Below are 26378 nucleotides of genomic sequence, written 5' to 3'. Positions count from 1 at the left end.
CAGAGACCAGGAACTGAGGTAGCGCAGTTGACAGGGAATGTCTTTCCACATCAGAGTTCCCCAGGATCGAATCCTGGTGAATCCTAGAGGAGAAAGATGAGAAGGGAAGACAAATAGAGAAATAGATACAGAAGATCGCACAGTGAAAGGACACAGACAGCAAAAAAACAGCAGGGTGGGGAGAGGGGAGTGGGAGGGGAAGAGGAGAAAAAATTATTATTATAGTTCTAATAACATACCTACTAAAGCCACTAGGAAAATACTCTCTGTCTTCTTACATTGTCTCAGACAGTTAGGTTTCCTGAGCTCTCTGGGGCCCTGCTTTTTCTTATTTCTGCTTTCTGTTATGAAAGCCTTTCTCATAAATGCTCGTTCACCTCAGTGGAGCCTTCACCTCTGATGGGAGTGTGGGCAGATAGAAGTGGGGTCAGATTGTACTATGCAATAGAAGAGTCACGGAGCCATTAATTTATAATTCTTCATGAAAAAGGCAGTCATAGGAGTACATGCACACATGCACAACATTATTTACAATTTTAATTAGCTGATACTTGGGGGAAAAATAAACTGCTAATGGTTTCTGTTCACAGTTTTAAAATATAAAATGATATCCATTTTCTGTTATTACAATTCTGAAGATTTACATTAGTGGTAACAATGTGTATCTGGGTTGTAAGATTCCTTTCTGCTGAGGCATGTTTGATAGCTGCTTTAATCCTATTAATTCTCTCACTGGAGGCATTTATTACTACTTGGTGCTGTGCAAATCAGACCAATTACAGCAAAGCCTGGGATGTTCTGTCTTTGTTTTGAGTGACGGTTTCAAATGATAGTACCAAAGAAAAGTCAGATCTGGTGCAAGAGAAATAAAAATTCTGGAGCAGGTTGTTTCTCAACCACAATCTGAAAATCCTTGTTATGGGGCCATCTGTCCCCTTTGATTTTTGACAACCCTAGAACTATGATTCTGCAGCACTCCTCTACCCCAAAAAGGCAGCACTTCCTAAACTGATAGTACTGTTAGATTTTGGTGTAAAAACATACACTTGCAATTGTGATGTTTAAGTAGCCAGTGTTTGGCCTTGCCATAGCTGCAAAGGTGCTTCGGTATATATAGAACCTGCTGAAAAAAAGAGAGAGAGATCAATCTTATTTGGTATACATTAGTCTTTTAATACACCTTTTTCCCCCTCAAAGAATCATGTAGGAAGCTTGTTTAAAATGCCAATTTCTTTTTGACTTCTACTCTAGTCCTGGAAAATCATAATCTCTGTGATGGGCCCCTAGGAATCTGTATTTAAACAAGTTCCCCAAGTGATTTCATATGCACATTCAAGCTAGAGAACTGTTGTTCTGTGGAGATCTATATGTATAAAAGAATCACTCCTTCAAATAAAGATCACAAGTTAAGAAAGACAATCCACTTTCAGCATGGCAGTGTGCAGAGCTCTGTGGACCTGTTCCACAGTGAATTTGATGAAAATTATTTTTAATGTAACCATTTAAAGTCTTTGGAAATAGCCCTGTGGACACACAGCAAATGAAGAAAACTTTATTCAAGAATATCTACTAAAACTTGGTAAGAACAGTGAATCTGTGGTATTTGAACCTAGACACACTCCCTCACTAACCCACTACAGCTCAGCAAGTTGGAAACTCTACTCCAGACTGGTGTAGCCAAGAACACAGGGTTGCCTTTTCCCTTAGTTTCCAGCGGGAGGGCTATCTCCTCGGAAGTGACAGGACATCAGCATTTTTCATCCTGTCCCAGTTACCTGTTACTGAAGCAAGGTTCTGGATTAGTGGCAAAGAGGTGGGGACTCCCTTCTTATGCCCAGCCTCCACATGTGGGACAAAGGCCCTTCCTTAGGTGCAGTACTGCTAAAAATACTGGGGCCCTGATGGCCCTTGCCCTGGATCATAAGGTGCAGTTTCTTTGTGGGGAGTAGCAAGCCAAGAAGACCTGAGGATACTATCCCCCCATTCCTCTGAATGTTTCACTCCTAAGCAGGGGTGTCATTCAGAGAAGTGCACCGTTGTCTCCATCTCCAGCTCCAGAGTGGTGAGTTAGAGATTTTCCCCAGGGATAGAAGCAGGCCATAAAACACAGAGGTCCAAATCTCTTTCCAAAGGGACTGGTTTAATTTGTAACAGAGAGTGGAGATGTTCAAGTCTAAGAGTACTCTCAAAAAGACCCTCAGAGAGAAATGCAATTGGGAGGAGAGTAGAAAATTCATTGGAGATACAGAGGCTAAACCATAGACCAGCTACTTTGCTGGGGAGAACCAGGGGAAAAGACAGCTGGGAGGATTGCTCCTAGGCCCAAAACAGATCTCAAACACTGATATCAGCAACTGTTCCTTCAAAGGGGCCTGATTCAATTGGATCATCATCTGTGGAGCAATTTATATCCCTGGGCATTTTGAAAACAATACAGCAATCTGCCAGCAACTACTAGAATTTAGTAGTTGGGAGTAGTCAGGAAAGGAGAAAGTCAAAGAGAGTCCTATCATCTCAGGTGACTGTGGGAATACCCAAGGCTGTGCAGACTAAGAAGCAACATTAGAGGCTTCACACTGCAGAAGTGGGTATGGGTAGGGTGGAGAGGGATGAAATAGACTGCACTAAAAGAATCCAGCCAGTCAGTAAACAGATAAATAACAATAAAAATTCCTGGAGGGATGTGGAAAGGACCAGTACACAGCCTTATATGATACATTATCTGAAGTGTCCAGTTTCCAACAAAAATTATGAGACATGCAAAGAAATAGAATGTATGACCCAGAAAAAACACAGATAAAAAGCATATACTGAGGAAAAAAGCAGGCAACATAAATTTAGAGGGACCACATAGCATATTTAGTAGACATCTAAGTAGCGCTTATAAATATGTTCAAAGCACTAAAAGAAACTATGGTTAAAGAAATAAAGGAAGGTATGATGACAATATCAAATCAAATAGAGAATATCAATAAAGATGTATAAATTATTTAAAATGAAAATTTTGGAGTTGAAAAGTACAATAACTGAAATGAAAAATTCATTAGAGTGGCTCAGTAGTAGACTTGAATTGGCAGAAGAAAAAGCAAAATTGAAGATGAATCAATAGAGATTATGTAAGCTGAAGAACAGAGAGAAAAAAAAATGAAGGAAAATGACAGAGCCTCAGAAAAATGTGACACAACATTAAGTGAACCAACATATGCATAATGGGAGTACCAGAAGAGAGGAGTGAGGGAAAGAAACAAAAAAATATTAGAAGAAATAATGGCTGACACCTCCCCCAAATTATTGAAAAACATTAATCTGCACATCCGGGAAGCTGAAGGAACTCCAAATAGGATAAACCAAAACAGTTCCACAAACAGACATGTTATAGTGAAAATGATGAAAACCAAAGATAAGGAGAAAATCTTGAACACAGCAAGAGAGAAGCAACTCATTACTTATAAGGGAACCTCAATAAAATTAGTACTTAATTTCTTATCAGACATAATAGCAGCCCAAAAAGAAGTGTGATAAAATATTCAAAGTGCTCAAAGGAGAAAAAAAAAACCACCTGTCAACCAAGAATCCAATATCCTGCAAAGCTGTCTTTCAAAAATGAAGGCAAAATAAAGACATTCCCCAATAAACAAAAATGAAAAATTTATGGTTAATGGAGTCACCTTATGAAAAATACTAAAGGGAGTTCTTCAGGCTGAAGACAAGTAACCCTGAACAGTAATTCAAATCCATTTAAAACACACATACACACCCACACACACACAAATACAAAGAGCTAGTAGTAAAGATAATTATATAACTATAAAAGGTAGTACAAATGCATATTTCTTTTCCTTCTGACTGATTTAAAAGGTGTATTAATCAGGGTTTTCTAAGGGAACAGAATTGACAGGAGATATGTCTAAATATGAGGTTTTATAAAATTGTCTCACATAACTGTGTTGATGCATAAGTCCAAATTCTATAGAGCTGGTAGTAAGCCAGGAACTCCAATGGATGTCCTCAATGAGTTCCCCAGGAGGAGCTGTCTGAGGTACAAAAGAATTCCTTCTGACTGCTGAAATCACTTCTTTTCAAGGCCTTCAACTGATTGGAAGAGACATCTCTCATTGCTGAAGGCAATCTCCTCAGTTGATTATAGATATAATCAGCCATAGATGCTATCACCTTAGTAATGATTTAAATCCATGAAATGTTCTCACAGTATAATTTGGACAGTACTTTCTTGATCAAACAACTGGGCACCTCTATCTGGCCAAATTGACATGAGCTTAACTATAACAAATGGTAATTGTATAAAGCAACATGTATAGTATATTGTTGGGCCTAACTTTCTCTTCTCAGCTTTTTTTTGTTTTGTTTTGTTTACCTTTTGATTCTAAAATACTTTCAAACTTACAGGACATTTATAAAAATAGTACAAAGCCCATACAAAAACCTCCAATGCATCCCCATCCCTCCAGATACTCCCATCCACCAATTTTAACATTTTGTCCCTCTTGTGATATCATTCTATGTGTCCATCAGTCTATCAATCACTCTATCTATGATCTATTGAGCTATTGAGCTATCAATCTATCTATTTAAAAGACATGCATTATAAAAAGTTATAACAATAATTGTTGGGTTTGTAACATTTATAGATGGCACAAAAAGGGGGAAAGGAAAATATAGCTATATAAGAGTAATGTTTCTGTATCTTACTGGAATTGTTAGTATAAATCTGATGCTAATTCTGATAACTTAAGATGTATGTGATAAGTTCTAGAATGAGCACTAAGGAAATAATTAAAAATACATAGTGAAAAACTGATAATTTAAAAAAGAAGAAAGATCTCAAATCATTAACCAAAATTCCATCTTAAGACATTGGGAAAAGTAGAGAAAACTAAACTAAAGCAAGTAGAAGGAAGGAAATAGTAAAGATTAGAACAGAAGTTAATGAATAGAGGATAGGAAAACAATAGAGAAACCAAAGGCTGGTTCTTTGAAAAGATCAAAAAAATTGATAAACCTTTAACTACAATGACCAAAAACAGCAGAGAAGACTCAAATTATTAGAATCAGAAATGAGAGAGGGAACATTACTACTCACCTTACAGAAATGAAAAGGATTAGAAAGGAATACTATGAACAATTGTATGCCAATAAATTACACAGGTGAAATGAAAACGTTCCTATTAAGACACAAATCACAAAAACTGACTCAAGAAGAAATAGACAGTGTGACTACACATACAGCAAGTAAACAGATTGATTTAGTAATGAAAAAAAGAAAAATACTCCCCACAAAGAAAAGCCCAGGACCAGATGGCTTCATTATTGAATTCTACCAAAGATTTAAAGAAGAATTAAAACCAGTCCTTCACAAAGTCTTCCAAAAAAAAGTAGAAGAGGAGGGAACACCTCCCATCTCATTCTATGAGGCCATTATTATTCGGATGCCTAAACAAAACAAAGACATCACAAGAAAAGAAAACTATAGATCAATATCTCTTATGAATATGGTCACAAAAATCCTTGGCAAAATACTAGCAAACCAAATCCAGCAACATATAAAAATAATCATACACCATGACCAAGTGGGATTTATCCAAGGAATGTGAGGTTGATTTAACATCAGTAGAATAAAAATAAAAAACCACACAATTATTGCAATATAGCATAAAAATCATTTGACAAAACTGAACAGCCTTTCATGACAAAAAATAAAAAATAAAAAAACCAACAAAAAACACTTAACCAACTAGGATTGGAAAGGAAGAAGTAAAACTTATTTTATTTGCAGATAACATGATCTTGTATATGAAAATCCTAAGGCATTCACAAAAAAAACACAAAACTATTAAAACTAATAAATGAGTTCAGCAAGGGTGTGAGCTACACAATCAATATGCAAAAATCAGTTGTATTTTTGTACTGTATTTGTTAGCCAAAGAGGTGCTGATGCAAAGTACCAGAAATTGGTTGGCTTTTATAAAGAGTATTTATTTGGGGTAAAAGTATACAGTTACAAGACCCTAAAGAGTCCAGCTCCAGGTTGCTTTTCCACCAAAGTCAGTTGCCACTTGTTGAAGCAAGAAGGTGAGCAACCTCTGCAGGGGTTCAGCCTTCCTCTTTCTCATCTATGGGCTGGTACAGGGCTTGTTTCTTTCCAGGCTCAGCTGCAAGAGATCAGACAAATGGCTCCTCTCTCTTTCTGGAGTCACAGGATCAAAGTTCTCTCCTCTGCCATGCCAATGGAGCTGTCTCTTCCTGTGTCTTCTTGAGAGAGTGCCCATTTCTGTTAGCCCACCAAGGGGGCAGGGACTCAACCCTGAGTCATGCCCTACTGACATAGTAGAATCAAAGCCCTAATCTTAACAGGTAATGTAATCAAGACATGTCAGCTGAATCTAATACATTCAAGGTGTATCACACCCAGAGGAATAGATTAGTTTACAAATATAATCTCTCTTTTGGGGATTCATAAATAATCTCAAACTGCCAATATATACTTGCAATGAACCATCTGAAAATAAAATTAAAACAATTATGTTTACAATAGCATCCCAAAGAATAAAATACTTAGGAATAAATTTAACCAATGAGGTAAAAGATTTGAATACTGAAAACCTGAAAAAATTGCTAAAAAAATTAAAGTTCTAAATAAATGGCAAGACATCCTGCATTCACAGATTGGAAAACAATATTACTAAGATGGCAATATTACTAAAGCTATCTACAGATTCAGTGCAATCCCTATCAAAATCCCAATGGCCATGTAACCAATGTACCACACTAATGCAAAATGTTAATAATGGGGGCAGGTATATGGGAACTTTGTGTTTTCTGTGTGATTTTTCAGTAAACCTATAACTTCTCTAAAAAAAATTCCAATGTATTTTTTGAAGAAATGGAAAAGCGAGTCCTCAAATTCATGTAAAATTACAAGGGGCTCTAGATAGCCAAAACCATCTTGAAAAAGAACAACACTGGAATACTCATATTTACTGATTTCAAAGCTTACTCAGAGCAACAGTAATCAAAATAGTGTGATACTGGCATAAGGGCAGACATATAGATCATTGGAATAGAATTCAGAGTTCAGAAATGTTGACATGTCTATAGTCAGTTGATTTTCTACATGGTTGACAAGTCCATTCAATGGGGAAAGAATAGTGTTTTAAGCATAAGTTGCTGGAACAACTGGATATCAATATGCAGGAGAATGAATTTGGACCTTTACTACACGCAGTATACAAAAATTAACTTGAAATGTATCAAAGACCTAATTGCATGTGCTAAAATATAAAACTCTTAGGAAAAAAATCTAGGGGTAAATCTTCATGACTTTGTATTATGTAGGATTCTTAGATATGACACCAAAAGCACAAGCACAACAACAAAAATAGGAAAAATTTTTATTTCATCAGAATTGTAAACTTTATCCTTTAAATGCCATTATCAAGAAAGTGAAAAAGACTACCCATAGAATGGGCAAAAATACTTGCAAATCGGGAAACGGACTTGGCCCAGTGGTTAGGGCCTCCGTCTACCACATGGGAGGTCCGCGGTTCAAACCCCGGGCCTCCTTGACCCGTGTGGAGCTGGCCCATGCGCAGTGCTGATGCGCGCAAGGAGTGCCGTGCCACGCAAGGGTGTCCCCCGCGTAGGGGAGCCCCACGCACAAGGAGTGCGCCCCGTAAGGAGAGCCGCCCAGCGTGAAAGAAAGTGCAGCCTGCCCAGGAATGGCGCCGCCCACACTTCCCCTGGGGCTGAAGACAACAGAAGCGGACAAAGAAACAAGACGCAGCAAATAGACACAGAGAACACGGGGGAGGGGGGGGGAAATAAATAAATAAATAAATCTTTAAAAAAAAAATACTTGCAAATCACATATCTGATAAGAGACATATCTAGAATATATTAAAAAACTAACAACTTAATAATAAAAAGGCCAATAGCCAATTAAAAAATAGGCAAATGATCTAATAGATATTTCTCCCAAGAAGATCTGCAAATGGACAACACATGAAAAGATGCTCCTCATAATTAGTCATCAGGGAAAGGCAAATCAAAACCACAGTGAGATGCCCTATACCCACTAGAACGGCTACAATTAAAAAGTCACATAAAAACAAATGTTGGTGAGGATTTGGAGAAGTTGGAACCCTCGTGCACTACTTGTAGGAGTGTAAAATGGTCCAGCCACTTTGAAAAACAGTCCAGCTGTTCCTGAAACAGTTAAGCATAGTTTCCATATTACCCACAAATTACACTCCTAGCCGTGTCTACATGTGTATGTATGTGTTCAAGAGAAATTAAAGCATATGTGAACTCGAAAACTTATTCAAACAGCATTATATCATTACATATTTATTATTATATCACCATTATTAGTAATAGCCCAAAAGTGGGAATAATCCAAATATCTATCAGCTAATGAGTGGATAAGCAAATGTAGAATATGCATGTATGTGTATTAGTCTGCCAAAGGGGTACTGATGCAAAGTACCAGAAATCTGTGGACTTTTACAAACTGGCTCCATGAGCCCAGCTTCTTTCCAGTCTCAGCTATAGGATAGCATAGGGCTTGTCTCTCAGGGCTTCCTCTCCCTTCCCCTCCCCCTCCCTCCATAGGGCTCATGTCTTTCCCGGCTTTCTCTATCAGCTGCACACTATCAAGTGAATGGCTCATCTCTTCCTGGTGCCCCAGGATAAAAAAATGACAGAGCTTTCTCTCTTCCCATGTGTCTTCTTCAGTGAGAGTCCATTTATATCAGCCCACCAAGAGGGCAGGGACTCAACCTAAGTCATACCTTACTGATGTGTTCAAATCAAAACCCTAATCTTAACATGTAATTTAAACAAGGGCCCCTCAACTGAATCCAATTTAATCAAAAGGTGTCATACCCAGAAATAGGTTAGTTTACAAACATAATCTTTCTCTCTTTGAGATTCATAAAATAATCTCAAACTGTCACAGCATACGATTGAATATTACTTGCCCATAAAAAGGAATGTAGTATTGATACATGCTACAACATGGGCGAACCTTGAAAACATTATGCTAAGTGAAAGAAGTCATTCACAAGAAGCTACATATTTTATAATTCCATTATGTAGAAATCCAGAATAGGCAAATCTGTAGGGACAGAAAGTAGATTAGTTGTGCTTAGTGTTGGAAGGATGGGGAAATAAGGGAGCAAGAGCTAAAGGGTATGGGGTGTCTTGTTGAAGTTAAAAAAGTTTTAAAATCAACTGTGGGGAAGTGGATGTGGCTCAAGCTTAATTAAGCTCCCATCTACCATATAGGTCCAGGGTTTGATGCCCAGGGCCTCCTGTTGAAGGGAAGCTGGCCAGTGTGGCAAGCTGGCCCACACGGAATGCTGGCCTGCGCAGAGTACTGCCCCACGCAGGAGTGCTGCCTGTGCAGGAGTGCTGGCCCGCACAGAAAGCTGGTGCAACATGATGATGTAATTTAAAAAAAAGACAGAGGAGAGACATTAAGAGACCCAGCGGACCAGGAAGCTGAGGTGGCATAAGAGAATGATTGCCTCTCTCTCACTCTGGAGGGTCTCAGGATCGGTTCCCAGAGCCACCTAATTAGAATATAAGCAAACACAGAAGAACACACAGTGAATGGACACAGAAAGCAGATGGGGAGGGGGAAGAAATAAATAAATCTTTCTGAAAAAAAAAAAACAACTGTGGTGATGGTTGCACAAATCTATATACTACCTAGTAAAATAATAAAAACCACTGAAGTTTACACTTCAAATGGGTAAATTGTATAGTTTGTGAATTATATCTCAAGCTGTTAAAATCAGAAGACAGCCTGAGTGTAAGTCTTTTGTAAGTGGCTCCCCACTACTTTTAAGATATAACCTTTTTAATAGTCCAAGAGAATGACCATGACAGAGTATGGCACCAACCCCATTGGTTAGCAAAACTAAGGTAGAAGGATCTATAAGTACCACTTGGCATTCACTCATTTGTATGTTCAGCAAACTTCTGCTGTTTGTATTCTCTGTGCCTTTTGTTAGCACTAACGCCAAAATTCATTAGACACAAAGCTGTCTTCGGGGAGCCTGCCCTTTAGCCATCCTCAAATTTGTGTACCTAATGCAAATAGTAGAATAAGAAGATGTGTTTGCTGGGGCACATAACTCAATTAACCACAACACCGTTGTCAGCATTAGCCTTGTCCCAAGAAGGAAACAGGAGTGTGCTTTGAAATCAGCTCTCTTTGAACCCTAAGGCAGCAGTCCTCCACACTTACTCTCCATTTTATTTACCTGGGGGCATAAAAAATATTAAATTCCCCAAAATTCTGATGTAACTGTACCAGAATGGGGCTCAGGAAATCTGTACAATTTTAATCTCCCAGGTTGAGAATCAGTGGTTACGGGTGAGGAAAATAAGCCAATTGAGGTTAGCCCTAGGGTCAAACTCTAAAGCTACTAAATAATTAGCCTTTGGAAATGAAGGGTGAGGACTTCTCTCCAATGTTAGGAGAATCCATGGACAAAGAATGTTTGTCTTTACTTCCTACTCTTTACTTTTCACCTCCAACCTTGCTAGATGCCCTTTTTACCTTTGCCCACTACTCTCTAACCATCTATGTTTGGAGAGTGCCTCCTACTCATAAAAGAACATAGGGAGTTCCCTCTTGCTGCTGAGTAATATTCCATCATATGTATATACCACATTTTGTTTATCCATTTATCCATTGATGAACACTTGGATTGCTTCCAACTTTTGGCATAATGCCGCTGTGAACATTGGTGTTCATGTATCTGTTTGCATCCTTGCTTTCAATTCTTCTGGGTATATTTCTAGTAGAGGGATTGCTGGACCATATGGCAGTTCTATACTTAGCTTCCTGAGAAACCGCCCAGCCATCCTCCACAGTGGCTACATCATCCTACATTCCCACCAGCAGTGGATGAGTGTTTCTTTTCCTCCACAGCCTAACACTTTCAGTTTTCTGTTTGTTTGTTTTTTAATAAATAGCAGCCAGTCTAATAGGTATATGATAATATCTTGTAATTTGATTTGCATTTCCCTAATAGCTAGTGATGTTGAGCATCTTTTCATGTACTTTTTACCATTTGTATTTCCTCTTTGCTAAAGTGTCTATTCACATCTCTTGCCCATGTTATAAATGGGTTGTCTTTTTATTTTTGAGATGTAAGATTTCTTTATATTGCTAGATACTAGGCCTTTATCAGATAAGTATTTCCTAAATATCTTCTCCCATTGAGTAGGCTGCCTTTTCACTTTCTTGACAAACACCTTTGAAGCACAAATGTTTTTAATTTTGAAGAGATCTATCTATTTATTTATTTTTGTTGCTCGTGCTTTAGTTGTAAAGTTTATCAAACTTTTCCTACTATAAGATCTTGTAGATGCTATATTATCTTCTAGGAGCTTTATGGTCTTGGCTTTTATATTTAGGTCTTTTGTCCATTTTGAGTTAATTTTTGTATAGGGTGTGGGATGGCAACCCTCTTTCATTCTTTTGGGTATAGATATCCAGTTCTCCAAGCACTATTTGTTAAAGAGACTATTCTGTCCCAGTTGAGTGGGCTTGGTTGCCTTGTTGAATATCAGTTAGCTGTATATGCATGAGTCTGTATCTGAACTCTCAGTTTGGTTCCATTGATCGGTATATCTATCCTTGTGCCAATGCCATGCATTTGACCACTGGCTTTATAGTATGCTTTAAAGTCAGATAGTATGATTCCTCCAATTTTATTTTTCATTTTCAAGATGTTTTTGGCTATTCAGGGCACCTTACCCTTTACCCTTCCAAATAAATTTGATAATTGCCTTTTCCAGTTCAATAAAAAAATGCTGTTGAAACTTTTATTGGGATTGTGTTGAATCTGTAAATCAATTTATTAAGTCTTCTTTGATTTCCTTTAGCAATGTTGTACAATTTTCTGTATATAAGTCCTTTACATCCTTAATTAAGTTTATTTCTAAATATTTGATTCTTTTAGTTGTAATTATAAATGGAATTTTTAAAAATGATTTTCTCCTCTGATTGCTCATTATTAGTGTACAGAAATGCTACTGACTTTTGCATGTTGATCTTATATTGCACCACTCCACTGAACTAGTTTATCAGCTCTACATGTTTTGCTGTAGATTTTTCGGGACTTTCTATGTACAGGATCTTGTCATCTGCAAATAGCCAAAGTTTTGCTTCTTCCTTTCCTATTTGGGTGCCTTTTTATTTCTTTTTCTTGCCTAAGTGCTTCAGCAAGAACTTCTAATACAATGTTAAATAAGAGGGGTAACAGTGGGCATCTTTGTCTTGTTCTAGATCTTAGAGGGAAAGCTTTCACCACTGAGTATGATGTTAGCTGTGGGTTTTTCATATATGCCCTTTTTCATGTTGGGGAAGTTTCCTTCTAATCATATGTTATGCAGTGTTTTCATCTTGTTGACATAGAAGTTTTCAAAGTATCCTCTGTTGATACTCTATCTCTGTGGAGTCAGGGGTGATATCCCCTCTCTTGTTTCTGATTTTATTTATTTGCATTTTCTCTCTTTTTTTCTTTATTAGTCTAGCTAAGAGTTGCTACTTTTATTCCTCTTCTCAAAGAACCAGCTTTTGGTTTTTTAAATTCTTTTTTTTTTTTTAATTCTCAATTTCATATAATTCTGCTCTAATCTAGGACTGTGGTTGAGAATACAATTATGTGAGTGTTCTTTTGGCAGCTATGGCAGGAGAGGGTCACTGGTAAAGGGTATCAGGGATGGAGAATATGTGGGAAAGGGTGCACCAGGGGCATGCCTCTATGGAGTATGAATGTGTTCATGTGGTCATAGGATATTATCTCAGTGGGTGGAGACCTACACAATAACCAACTAAATATTAAATTCCCATCCTAGGGAGTCATGCTACATTCTCAAATAGAGTGGCAAGAATCTCTCAAGTATATAGGCAGTGCCTAATAAATAAAACAGACCAATATGCCAAGCCCTCAATATTACTTATGAACCTTATTCTTGTTAAGTTGAAACTTAGCTTAATAATAACTATTGCCTAAAATTTACCTCCTGAAAACCAACTTGTTACTCAAACATGGCCTCTCTCTAAGCCAAACTCAGGAAATAAATGCACTACCTTCCCCCCAGTGTGGGACATGACTTGCAGGGATGAACCTCCCTGGAACCAAGGAATTAATACCAAGTACCAACCAGCAATAAATTTGGAAAAAGACCTTTACCAAAAGGGGGAAACATTAAATCAAAAAGGGCTTTTATGACTAAAAGGTTTCAAAGTGAATCAGGAGGTCATTCCCAGGTTATACTTAAGCATGCCTCAGGCAGATCTCACTAAGTGCCACAGTAAATAAAGTCTCAAATAGGGGTGGTCCTTAGGGCTCTAGAGTCATCTGGACACTATAAGCATGGCACACAATCCCTTGAAATCAAAACCCCATCGTTGGGCTTTACCATAGAATATATGACAATTATTCCATGACAATTCCCCATTGTAACAGAGGTAGATTCATTTATAATTTCTCTGCACATGACTCTTCTATCCCTTTTATTTGAACCTATAATTAACACTATATCTTTAAATATATGTACCAGAGACTTAAATCTTTCAGCTGTTCATATGCTGGTTGAGTCCTGATTCTCAGCAGAGTTGCAACCAACACCTACTCTCCAGTTCATTGGACTTGCCCAGGACAACTAACAAAACGATGATGACGGACAACCTCCATCCCCAAAAGCAAAGAGTATCTACAACTGCAAGCAAAACATTTCCTTCCACCTGCCCCATAAGATGTAAGCCCCTCTTAATCTGATGCAATTCGGCTATCACCATCCCCAAATCCTAAAGATTGAGGAAGAAACAAACATAAAAGGGGACTGTAACCATGAACCAGAGAAGACTTATTATTGTAAAAATGGAAGAACTTGTAACATTGATATAAAGACAGTGGTCACCAGAGGTTCTGAGGAATGGGAGAGGGAAAAGTAGATGTAACATGGGGTGTTTTGGGGACATTGGAATTATTCTGCATGATATTGCAATTTCAGATAGAGGCCATTACACATTTTGTCAAAACCTATGCAGTTGTACAGTGCAAAGTGTGAACTATAATGTAAACCATAGACCATGGTTAGTAGCAGTGCTTCAGTATTTGTTCATCAATTATAACAAATGCACCTTACTAATGTAAGATGGTAATATAGGAAAATATGAGAGGGTGAGGGGGTAGGATACATGGGAATACCCTATATTTTTGTAATCTAAAACTTATTTTAAAATAAAGTTAAAAAAATAAATAAAAAGGAACACAGGGAAGCCCCTTGCCCAGGGCAAAGGCTTTCTCAGGATTACTTTAGTTGACACTGCTGGTTCCCCTCACTCACTGCCCTGGCCTGGCCTGGCTCCCTTCTGGAAGGCTTCTCTGAGCTGACTCTCAGGATTTGGCTCACTATTCACACTTGACCCATGGCTGGTACTGGCCATTCAGCCTTCTCTCCTGAGCATTTACCCATCAGGGCCCCAGATTTGCCTGTTTATCTGCCTCCCTTCTGGTTCTCTGCCCACAGCCCTAGAACCTCTTTTTTCTTTCTTTCTTTCTTTTTTTTTTCTTCACTATAATCCATGCTCCCTGGGACTCTATCATCATGTTCTTTGTCCTTAGATTATTTTCTATGCCCTCTTGGGGTTTAGCCCTGAGCCTTCTGTCGCAGTTTACTCACACACTTGTAAACACACACACACACACACACACACACACACACATTTATATAACCATTGCCTGCCCTCTGCCAGGTCTGCAGCTGCCAAGGAGTTAATTTGATTGAAATTCAGCTGAGATGGACTCATTCCTTCTCTTTGAGGTCTCCTAAAGCCTAATGAAAGGCATGAAATTGTCCGTAAAACCTTGAGTGTCAGATGAGATCATGTACAGGAAAGGACTTAAACTGTAAAGCACCAGTAGGAAGTATTGATACTGATAAGCAGCAGTAACACTGCATATGTCACTCCCGGGCATGAGTGGTAGCCAGCCAGGAGTGCCAGATAAGGGACTGAGACTGATCAAGGACATGCAGGCGAGACTTTTTAAGTCAGGAAATTCAAGAGGTCAGAAATCAAAACCAAGTGGGCAGGAACAAGGGAGCAATACAAAAAGCAGAAGTCAGAGCTCATGACAAAGCCAGAGGCCAGAAAAAAGGAAGAGCTATAGGATTTCCATCAGCAAGCCCTTTCAGCTCTACCTAACAAAGACATCTAGAATTTGGCCACTATCCGGGTCCAAACTTGGTATTACCTCCTGCTTGGAGTGTTGCGATAGCTCCTATGTGGTCCTCCTTCGCTAGTTTATTTTCAACAACAGCCTGTGTGATCCTTCCAAAATGTGAGGAACATTACATCATGTCACTCCGCTGCTTGAAATGCTTTAATGGCATCCTATTCTTCTTAGGATAAAATCTGAAATCCCATAACAGGGCTTACTAGGCTCCACATGGCCTGACCCCCGGTTACCACTTAGCTCTTATGCATTTGCTCCACTCACCCTGGGCTTTTTGCTGTTTCTTAAACCCACCAAGGGCCTTTGCCCCAGCTCTTCACTCTGCCTGGAGCATCTTCCTCAGATAACCACATGGTTCATGCACTTCCTTCCTCAATAAGCTCAGGTGTCTGTCTTCAGAGATGTCAGCCATGACTTCTCTATATAGGGTAACCTTCCCCAACCCTGTCATGCTCTATCCTTTTCCCTGCTGAATTTTATACAACATATATTTCTATAATAAATAGTAATTTATTGCCTGACTTCTACTAAAATGTAAGGTTCATGAGCATTGAAATTTTGTCTGTCTTGCTCCCTGCATGAACAGAGCCTAGCATTGTGAAATGGATGAATAGTTGACTAGACACATGGGATGATAGATTTAAGACTAACAATAAGGCAAGATATCAATTAAAGGGGCAAAGAGTTGCCTTAGTCCTGAGCTCTTCTGTGGTTCTTTGGACACAGGGGCTCCTGGGTTTGCAAGTGGAGATTTTTGTTCCAAGGAGGAAAAGTGAAGAGAAGTCCACCTGCCAGGCTCCTGCCTCTTCCAATCTGGGCTATTCTAGGAATTCCAAGGGCAATCAGGGGCCCCAAGGGGAAGGCTTCAGAGATAGAGGGAAATTTTATTGCATTAATTCTCCACTGGCCCTATTTTCCTGGGATATGATTTCTAGAAGCTTTGGGAGAAATTCCTCATCATCTCTCCTCTCCCTTAAGGGGTATGCTTCCTCAGCCCAACTGCTTTCATATTTATGGCAGGTGGGGAAGAGCATGGGTGCTAGGTGCTACCTGTGACTCTATATTTCCTTCCTGGCATTGTGATCTTAGGCAAGTTATTTATATTTCTCAGAGCTTTACCATCTTATCTGTAGATGGGGAATACTGATAGTGCCTCTGCTAGGGTTGGTATAAGGAAGAAATGCGATCATGCATTTTTGGCACAGCATTTGGGACAATGTCATGTTTAGCCAGTGTTCAGCTACTATTGTTATTAGGGCCAGGTATGCTAGACGAAATTGTTCTCTTTCCAGGCAGCTCCTCAGAGTTCCCTATTACAGAGCTTCTCAAACTCTAACACGCAAAAGGATCACCTGGAAGAGTCTTGTTAAAATACGCTCCTGATTCAGAAGGGATGAACCTGAGATTCTACCTTTGTAATCTGCTCTTAGGTGCTGCTGCTACTGCAGACCAAGCTTTGAGTAGCAAAGCCCTCAAGAGAAGGAAGAGGAAGGGTTGGGGGATAGAATACTGGTGAATATATTTCTCTGAAGTCTTGTAACCTCTGATCTCAACTTGAAAAGCAGCCTAACATCACTCCATCCTAAACCAAAGCTGGGACACTGAGTTTGATTCCAGCTGTACCTGCCCCTTCTCACTACTTCAGTCCTGCAACAATTCCTCACAGAAAGGCACTCCCCAATCCAAGGTAGTTTCACTAGCTGCTGAGAAAGGAAAGGAAGAAGGGCTTCTCTTTTTCTTAAACCTGCTGCTGAGTTTCCAGTGGCCCTTGGACATATGGACAGGCACTCGTTTTCATGGCTGCTTAATGGTTTGTAAAGCAATTGCTGGAGGAGACCTTGCTCTGCAAGCCAGGCCAGAGGGACAGAGGGATTCACGGGCCATTGTTACCCTTGCTGAGCATCAGGGCTGCTCCAGCCTCCTTTCCTCTCTGTCTGACAGTGACAGATGGCTTCCACATGGTTTGACCTACTGTTTGGCCAGACCTGACCAGATAGTCATCCATCAGCTGCTCTATTTGCCCACACACCCTCACCCCAGAGGGCACCCTGTGGTTTGTGGGAGGCAGAAGTTGGGGATTTCATTTAGAGATGATCCCATCTCATAGCTATTGTTGTATAGTTTCGAGCATGGATGGTTCTTAGTCCAGATGTTACTATCCCAGTGGCCATATGCTTTGAGGTAGAGTCAGCAAGTTTACATGGTAATGTTAAACTAATTAATCATAATGTGATGGTTTAACAACTTCAGGACCCAAAGCGAGTTTCATACTAGTAAACATGTAAATAATACCTGTAGTATCATTAAACTGGGAAAAGGAGGTGAGGCTCAGCTTTTTCATTACTTCAGCACAATCTCTTTCTTTTCCCACTGATATTGAATGCTACTGACAAAGCCTCTGAAGGCTGTGTGGGAAAATCTCCAAACACTTCTCCTCATGACTCTCTTTGACTGATAAAATAAAAACTTAAATTAATTTAAGCACAGGGCATGAGAAGAAGGTAGTAATAAGCAGAGGGAATCATGAGAACTGAGTTCTAGACCCAATTATGCCTCTCTTTTTATCATGTTGAAAAAGTGGCTTGATTGATTTAACACCTATTAAGTGGATTCAAGAAATATCTGGGTTAGATTTTTTTCCTAACTGTAAAGTGAGATTGTTATATGAATTTGGCTTCTAAAAAACTCTGGAATAAAATATGTTTTATTTCTTTTCCTTAATTCATTAAAACTTACCCATTTCACTGTATGTAAGCTGTACTTTAAAAGAAAAACAAATTAATTAAAAAGAAAACAAAACAAAGCTTTACCAAAGTAAAAAGATGGGGAAACTTGAGTAATTATAGTTTTAGTGGATTGCAACCTAGCCAAATCTAATAAACCTAAAAATATATGTACTCTTTGACCAAGTAACCCCTAGCATTACTTGTAGTGGCAAAACAAAAACAAAACCTAGGAACAATCTCTGTGCTTCAATAAAAGGAGTGAATTCAATACAAGTATGAAGTTTGAACATAAATTTCCCTGAAGTCTCATCACCCATAAACATCTGATATCTTGATGTACTGTATTAACTTCAGTGGGAGGAGACAAGTCCTCTGTACATTTTTTAAAAACACATGTTTTCCAGATCATAAAAAATTTAGTTATTTTTAATATAATAAAATATCAATTATTATCAATATGATCAATAACATAACATTTGGGTGTTTCCCTGGCATGCAGAATGTTTCTCTTGTTTGAGGCTATACTGTATATAAATCTTTTATTGAGCTTTTGATCTGACATTATCTGATTTGCGTTTATCTTGAATGATGTGTCTGAGTACATTGGCCCTCTGCCTCTGGTTTGCCTGGCCTGCCTGGGCTCTTCCTATGGACTTTTAGATTGGAGGGGTCAAGGTCCAGAGGTTTGTTGAGAGGACTGAGCACCTTTAGGAAAAGTGGCCCCTTATTGGTGGTTGTGCCTCAGCTCATGTGATGGGCTGACATGAAACTCACAATTTTCGTTTTTATACTAATAATCAAAAAGCTATAGCCCAATTAACTGGAATGGAATTGAAAACCTCCTAGAATTCATTCTTTGCAAGGGTGAGACCACTCCTCTGTAAAGAGGCTTCCCTCTGCCTCTGTAAAGAAAAAGATGAGAAACCTGGGTGGCGTCATGTCAGCCCCAGACAACAAAGTGAAGGGTCCCCGGGCCCATTCTACTGCATAGAGGTCCCCTCTACTGCATAGAGGGTGCAGTAATCAGCCGCAACATGAGGCTCCTGCAGCATTCGTAACACAGTCAGAGGTAAGGAGAAGGACTGGGGACCTTGTATGAGGACAAGCCGTTCCAGGCCTGGGTGCTTGGTGTGACTAACACACGACAAGCTATTGGGGCTGTCTTGAAAAGGCTGTCCCAAGAAATGGAGGCCCTGTTTTTCCATGTTATGGTATGGAAGGATACTCTGTGGAAAGAACATGGCTCAAAAAGCAAGTCGTGGGCTGATTCTGAATTTTCTGAGCTTCATACATCAAGGAAGGCCTGTGGACAGTTCAGGGCTCCAGACCCTCAACTCCTGGGGGAAGGGTGTGTGCCAGCAGAGGGTGTGTGCGGTTCAGAGCAGTGGCCTGGCAAGCAGCTGGGGTGGCTGCGGCGGCCGATGGTTTGGGGCATGTGTGGCAGGCTCCTAGGAAAGGGACTCTTCCCCAGGGACGGTAGGGGATGGTGCACCTTGTTCTTTGTGAAATAGCGTGAGACCTCAGACTACTCATTTTGCCTTGTGTTAGAATAATTAATAGATTTTTCTTTTTGTGGCACTTTTAACTAAAACTTGGATTTGACTCATTCTTAATTTGGAGAGTTAATACCAGTCTTCTGGGGCTGGATGAGGGAAAAGATATGACATTTCTTGAATTATCAGTTATATGTAAGGCATTCGGCTATGCTTTGTGTTATCTCATATAAGCCACAGGAGTCAGGACAATGGGAGTATAAAATCCACCTCTATTTTGTTGAGTGACGTGAATGTGATTTAAATAATACACACACTTGGCAATGATCTGCTCTTACAATCAGCCCCTGACACAGAGCCTAGGGTTACCAAAGATATAGCTTGCATCAAATGATTATTTCTAGCAGAATGTGTATCTCTTTCAGAATATACCATGTAAGAAACTTCATGTAAACAGAAAATTTAGCTGGATTTTTAAATGATGAGTTGTTCTCGTGCAAGCAACACGGCATGTTTTTGCACCCAGAAGGGTCAGCCAAGAACCAGGTTCAAAGAGAGAGCCTTTGGCAGAGCTAAAAAATTTCATCAAGATTCCCACCAAGGGGTTCTTTCTGGAGTTTCTCTTCATCGATTTCATTTAATCACCACAGGAGACCAAAGGTCTCAGGAGATGAGGCTGTGTAGCCTGTGATCTTCAATTAATGATTGTAGGAAGAACATGTGAAAACAGAATTTTGAAGGTAACCGAAGTGGGGCAAGGGTGTAAATACAGAGGGATTTTAGGTTAGCCAGATTTTTGCTGGCATTTAGTTATTTTTCCCCATTTGTGACCGAAATGGTGGGAGAAGAGGCTGTGTGGGGAGGTAGGCTGGAGAAGATAATGCAACAGACCACGCTGCAGGTACCTTGCATTTGGCACGGTAGATACCTTGAATAAGAATAGTAATCACACTGCATATCTGTGTAGGGATTTAAATTTAATAAAGTAATTTTGAGTTAAGGGTTTAAGAAGGCACTCTTCAAGCCAGAATGCTTAATCATGTTATTACCTTCTGGTTGGGGAAGCTAGCTAGTCTGGGCAGCTCATCTCAGGGGCTGCCCAGGAAAGGGGGAGGAGGGCAGCTGGCCCTTGGTTCCTTGGAGGCCGAAGGCCCAGCTCCAGCCTTGGCCCTCACACTTGAAGGGCTGAGGTTCATGGACAGCCAAGGCTGGGCTGTGTGTCTGTCCACCAGTAGGCAGCACTGTTTTTCCCTGTAACAGTCACTGCTTCCTGGTCTCATGCCACACGCGCTTCTGTCTAAAACCTTCACATGGCACGTAGACACTTGAGATTTTAGTTACCCTTGTTTCTTCTCCATAGAAGAGAGTAATGGGAGGGTGATAGATTAAGTCATTTTCCCCCCGTTGTGGACTATTAGACATAGAAAACTATGGCTTCCTAATTTCTCTCTACATTCAATCTGGGTACCCTCTGTAAACAGAAAATGTTTTTAGACACCTGGATTATAGAACTGACACTACTTAGAAATGGAATATCTGAGGTCTCTTAGTTCAACTCCCTCGTTTTATAGATGAGGAAACTGAGGCACAGAGGAGTCTGGTGACATCTTAAGTTAATGCTGAAGCTGGGACCAGAACCCATGTCTCCTGCCTCCTGGCCCAGGAACTTTGATGCCCTTGCCTAGCTGAGAGCTCTGCAGGTGGTATTTAAGGCTGGCAGGGAAGAATGGCAGAGCCAGGCAGCCAGAGGGGGTAGAGGAGATAGAGGGGACAGCTGGTAGGAAATGGAAAGGTCATAGAGTCAAAACACCCATTCCTGCTGAACATATCCCGGGATAAACGTGGGCTCCTGTATACTCCTTAGTAGAGGCATACACGGTGAGAGAAGAACCACAGATGGACTGACCAAAAACCATGATATGTCTTTATGCCTAACAACCAAGTGCCCTGTGTACTCAAACTCTTTTTTTTTTTAAGATTTATTTATTTATTTATTTCTCTCCCCTCCCCACCCCCCAACCCTGGTTGTCTGTTCTCTGTGTCTGTTTGCTGCGTCATCTTCTTTGTCTGCTTCTGTTGTTGTCAGCGGCACAGAAATCTGTGTCTCTTTTTGTTGCATCATCTTGTTGTGTCAGCTCTCCGTGTGGGTGGCACCATTCCTGGGCAGGTTGCACTTTCTTTCTCACTGCGTGGCTCTCCTTACGGGATGCACCCCTTGTGCGTAGGAGTGGGGCTCCCCTACGCCCTACGCGGGGGACACCCTTGCGTGGCACGGCACTCCTCGTGCACATAAGTAATGCATATGGGCCAGCTCCACACGGGTCAAGGAGGCCCGGGGTTTGAACTGGGGACCTCCCATGTGGTAGACGGATACCCTAACCACTGGGCCAAGTCCGTTTCCCTACTCAAACTCTTAATCTAGCTCTTCAGCCTCACTTTCCTTGTAAGTCATTTGAAACTTTCTCTGCCATCCCTCCCTTCTCATTTGGTTAGTCATTCCATTCTTGTACTCAGGGACAATTTCAGTTCATAAATGATCTGCCCATTTGTCTCAGGTTCTAGGGTGAAGGGAAATGAAGATGAACTTGGCCAGTGTGATTTGCCTGTGGTATTTTGTTTTACGGAAAAGGGGCAATTAAGAATAACAATGAGCAAATTCATGAGTCAGCGTTGTATTTATCCCTCTATTGTGAAGGAGACTTCTTTTGTGAAGCATAATCATTTGTTAGTTTTAGTAAGGCATTTCTTTTCCCACTCACTGATACAGAAACAAAAAAGCATTTACTGTGTCTGCCTTCAGAATGTGAAATGTAAGCTGTGGTCTCTTTGTTGTTGTTTGTTTTTTAAATTCAATTTATGATCATAGACTAAGGCTTGAAGGGGACCTTGAGAGACCTCCAGCCTCATCACCTACCCCCTGCCATGCAGGAATGCCCTTTCCAACAGCCCTGCAGGGGCATTTGGGTCCCTTCCTTCTGAATCCCCAGTGAGCTGCTTCTCCCTCACTTACTTCATTTTGCTTTAAATTACAGTTATTTGAGGACTTGTCTTAAGTCTCAAATTTGAGCCCCAAGGTCAGGGTATGGGTGGGCAGGAATCTCATCTCATTTCTCTTTGCTTCCCTACAACCCCCAGCACAGCCCCTGACCCCCTCTCCATATATATTTGAATGAGTGACAGGGTATTAGCTTCCAGGGGCAACCACAGCAGATAGCTAGAAAGTTCTTCCTGAAACTGCCTGGGTGTGGGGAGAATGTAAGTGTGTGGGGAAACATAAGCACGTGGTGTTGACAAGGGGCTGGGCATCCATGGTATGGGCCTGGGGGGCTCTTGGGGCAGGGCAGTGCCTGGTCCTTATAGCTTTTCTTGCTTCCCATGGAGCTCAATCCAACATTCAGAGATATATTTGCATAAACAGGGGGTGGGGATTTCAGGATTTAAATTCAGTTTGGAAGTACAGCCATATCAGATGCTGTCAGTTTCCCACCCAGAGCCCCTCAGCGTGGACCGGGTTTGTCTACAGATGGTTCCCATACATACCAACCCATAGCTTCAAACATTCTCTGCCCGCTGTCATCCTCTGACCCTCGGGAGTGTTTGGCCCTTGGAGGCATCAGGAACTTCAGCTAATGAGGAATGGGATTTAGTGCATCAGGACCCCAGATTCCTCACCTCTCAGGGGGACAACTGGGAGATATGTTCTACAGACTCTCAGAGGGGTTGACCCCCAGGTGCTTATAGCAGTAAACCACTAATTAACACATCCTTTGTTCATTTTCCTCCCTTTCCTGTTTGACTTCCTCCATCTCTTACTGTGCTTCCTGGGATCATGCCCCCAAACAAACTACCTGCCCCCAAATCCTTGTCTCAAAGTTGGCTTTTGTAGGAACCCAAACTAAGATAATCACACAAGCAGAAAATCTGGGGGTGGGAGGGAGTGTTTGTAGGGCTCTAAAAGTTATTCCCCTGGAAGAGAGAACTATTAAAATCAGAATATGCCTTTTTCTCCCTCTTCCTCCCCCTCTATTTTTGAGTGTAGAGTTGGCTTTTCTGTCAGTTCTATAAATAGAGTCTAATTTTAAATAGGATTTGTGTCCTAACTCAGAAAGCAGACCTGATAATCATTTCTGAATTTTTGAAGGATGGTTATTTTTAAAATAAAAAGAATCAGTGATATTCTGACTCTCTTAAGGAAATGTACCAGTCCAGCAAGGACTTAGGCCAGGCTAAACAAAGAGATGTCACATGGGGTCATTAGACCTCCGGATGGATTTGTGTTCAAGCACTTCACTTAACCCTTTAAACTTCCACAGAGACCTTTTAAATTAAGAGAGACCTTATCAGCCCTGCCCAGGTTTGGAATGGAGTGCTTGGAGGATGGTGACAGCTAAGAGAGAATGAATGGTGCTTATGAGGAATGAGGGAGTGGAAAAAGAAAGAACCTTCGTTAAGTCTACCCAGCATTAATGAACCACCCCTGAGCCAATAGAATCATGAGAAAATGCTGTTGCCAAGGAATATTTATCATCTGAGAAGATTTGCAACAAAAAACGAAGGTGTAGGAGCAACCTGCCTCCTTAGTCCTTCTTCAGGCGGACATTTGTGAAATTCAGTACAGCACCCTGTGGGTACCACACTATTACTTGATTATTTTGACACCTCAGACAGTTAATAGGAGGTAGCAGTTAAAAATAACCGTGATAACTCCTGTCTTGTGTCTTTGGGGTTTTTCTTTTGTCTTGTTCCTTCCTGGAGGGTTTTCTGCTGGCCTGGTAGGAAGCAACACACATGCTCATGAATTTCTAATTGGTACACAAAGATGGGAATGGATGTACACAGAACACCAGATACAGGGAGTCAGCCGGGAACCGGAAAGGCCCCCTCTGCCCTCTGAGGCACCCACAAATGCCTTTTGGGTCAGATGGGGAAATGTGTTTAACTTAAGTAAGGATAAGAAAGGGCTCCATAGACCTTATTTTTGGCATGGGATAATGTGTAGATTCAAATATTCCTTTTTAAATTAAATTCTGGCTCTTAGCCAGTGCCCTAGCTCTTTCAGGGTAGGGGTGGGATGTGAGGGCATCTTTGCTTCGTGGTAGGAAGATGTGCAGTTATCCTGTGCTCTTGGCCCTCTTTGGTGCTGTTGCTGCTCTGGGGAGGTGGCAGTCTTTCCCTGGGTCCAGCTACCCACTTAGCGAGAGGGGTGCACTTGCCTCCTCCAGCTTCTGCCCTAATCTGAGCCGTAGCTTCCCCACAGCAACTCTTGAAGTATACTGTGCTGTCTCTCTGGAGTGACGCCTTGGATGGTTGTAAGGATCACATAAGATTCCCATGTACAGTGACCGCTGCTTTAAGAGCCAGCACAAAAAACAATGCTGATTCCACAGAATGAAAAGGCTCCCTTACCTTACCTGCTATACCTGCTATCTGCATAGATTTTACATCCTAGAGACCCCTCCCCCCAGGGCCAAGAACATGACACTAGTTTGGCCTACACTGGCCTCTCTCAATCTTTCGTTTCATGTAGTCCCTTTCTCTAAATATTCACCCTCCCCGAAAGTGCTGGGCAGGGGCCTTTCCAGCCCGCCCCACTAAGCACGGGCTCTCCTCTGCTTCACAGAACGCCTACGTCAACATCAACCGCATCATGTCCGTGGCTTCGCGTCTCTCCGAGGCTGGTCATTACGCCTCGCAGCAAATCAAGCAGATTTCCACACAGCTCGACCAGGAGTGGAAGAGCTTTGCGGCCGCCTTGGACGAACGCAGCACCATCCTCGCCATGTCCGCGGTGTTCCACCAGAAGGCGGAGCAGGTGAGGCCTGGGATCCTCTGTGGGTGCTAGTGGTGGGAAGGGTGGAAAGGCAGGGGAAGGGCACGGTGGGAGCCTGCACACAACTCTGCAGTGAGTTCCCTATCCTTTCCCTAAGCTTCTGAAGACCCTGCTGAGTAGTTGCAACAATAACCCACGTTCCAACACTTCATGGCCCCTGGGTATGCTAATGAATATCGGTACTGTTGGTGACTTTGCTAATCATCCAAACAAGAGCGTCCCAAAGTCTGTTTACATTCTGCTTGGTAGTTTAGCGTGTGTGTGCGTGTGTGTGCAGGTGTGCATGTGTGTTAATTGTCTGTTTAGCTCTTTTCATTCTGAGAACATAGGCCAAAGGGTTGAAAGTAAAGTGATTGTTGAGTGCTCAAAGCATGGTAAACCTAATTTTAGATTAAGCATTTGCTATGAGTAACAATAATGCAATAATGATATAATGGGTAGGAATAATAATTAATCGTTGTCATTTACCGAGAGGCCAGGCATTGGCCAGTGACATTACTAATCCATTTTACAGAGAGGAAAACTGAAGCCCAGAGAGATTAATGATCTAAGATCCCGTGTTGTGTTAGAACTGGCTTATACAGGCTCATGGAAAGCTGGTAGTTAAATTTTCAGGAATTTTGTAAGTTTTTAAACAACCATGATTTAAAGCTAAATTATATAAATTTATAGTTAAATATGTTATTTTAAAAACAAAGTTGATAAATACTCAAAACTCATCATTTCCTGATTATTTTACTAGATTTTACTATTATCTCTGTTCTTGAGGTTGTTTACATCTATTTATCTGTATGGTGGGAATACTATACAATTGCCCTCATTCAGTAATCTCATATAGGTAGTTTCAAATAAACCTTGTGGGAGTTTTACACCATGGAAATTTAGTCTTAAGAAAGTAGTGGAGAAAATGTTTTTAAAATGCAAACTAAACTTAAAAATTTGTTGTGTCTGTAGCTTACACGTTGTGAATAGCACGCAAATTTGAAGAAATATTCTTCTAGCATTCAAAACTGCTATTCGAATTGTCAAATAAATCACTCATATCACT

At 40.7% G+C, this 26378-nt stretch overlaps 1 protein-coding gene across 1 annotated transcript in view; it reads left to right on the top strand.

Moving 5' to 3' along the window:
• The window catches only part of KALRN (kalirin RhoGEF kinase), a 775504-nt gene that overhangs the window by 327245 nt on the left and 421881 nt on the right, over window positions 1-26378 (top strand). Inside the window, 1 exon segment of the mRNA XM_058295672.2 lies at window positions 25121-25312. Coding sequence (XP_058151655.1) covers window positions 25121-25312 — 192 coding nt within the window.

The sequence above is a fragment of the Dasypus novemcinctus genome, chromosome 4 (assembly GCF_030445035.2).
Source record: "Dasypus novemcinctus isolate mDasNov1 chromosome 4, mDasNov1.1.hap2, whole genome shotgun sequence".
Lineage (NCBI taxonomy): Eukaryota > Metazoa > Chordata > Mammalia > Cingulata > Dasypodidae > Dasypus > Dasypus novemcinctus.
The sequence above is the reverse complement of the archived record's forward strand: the minus strand, read 5'-3'. Positions and strand labels throughout refer to the sequence as shown.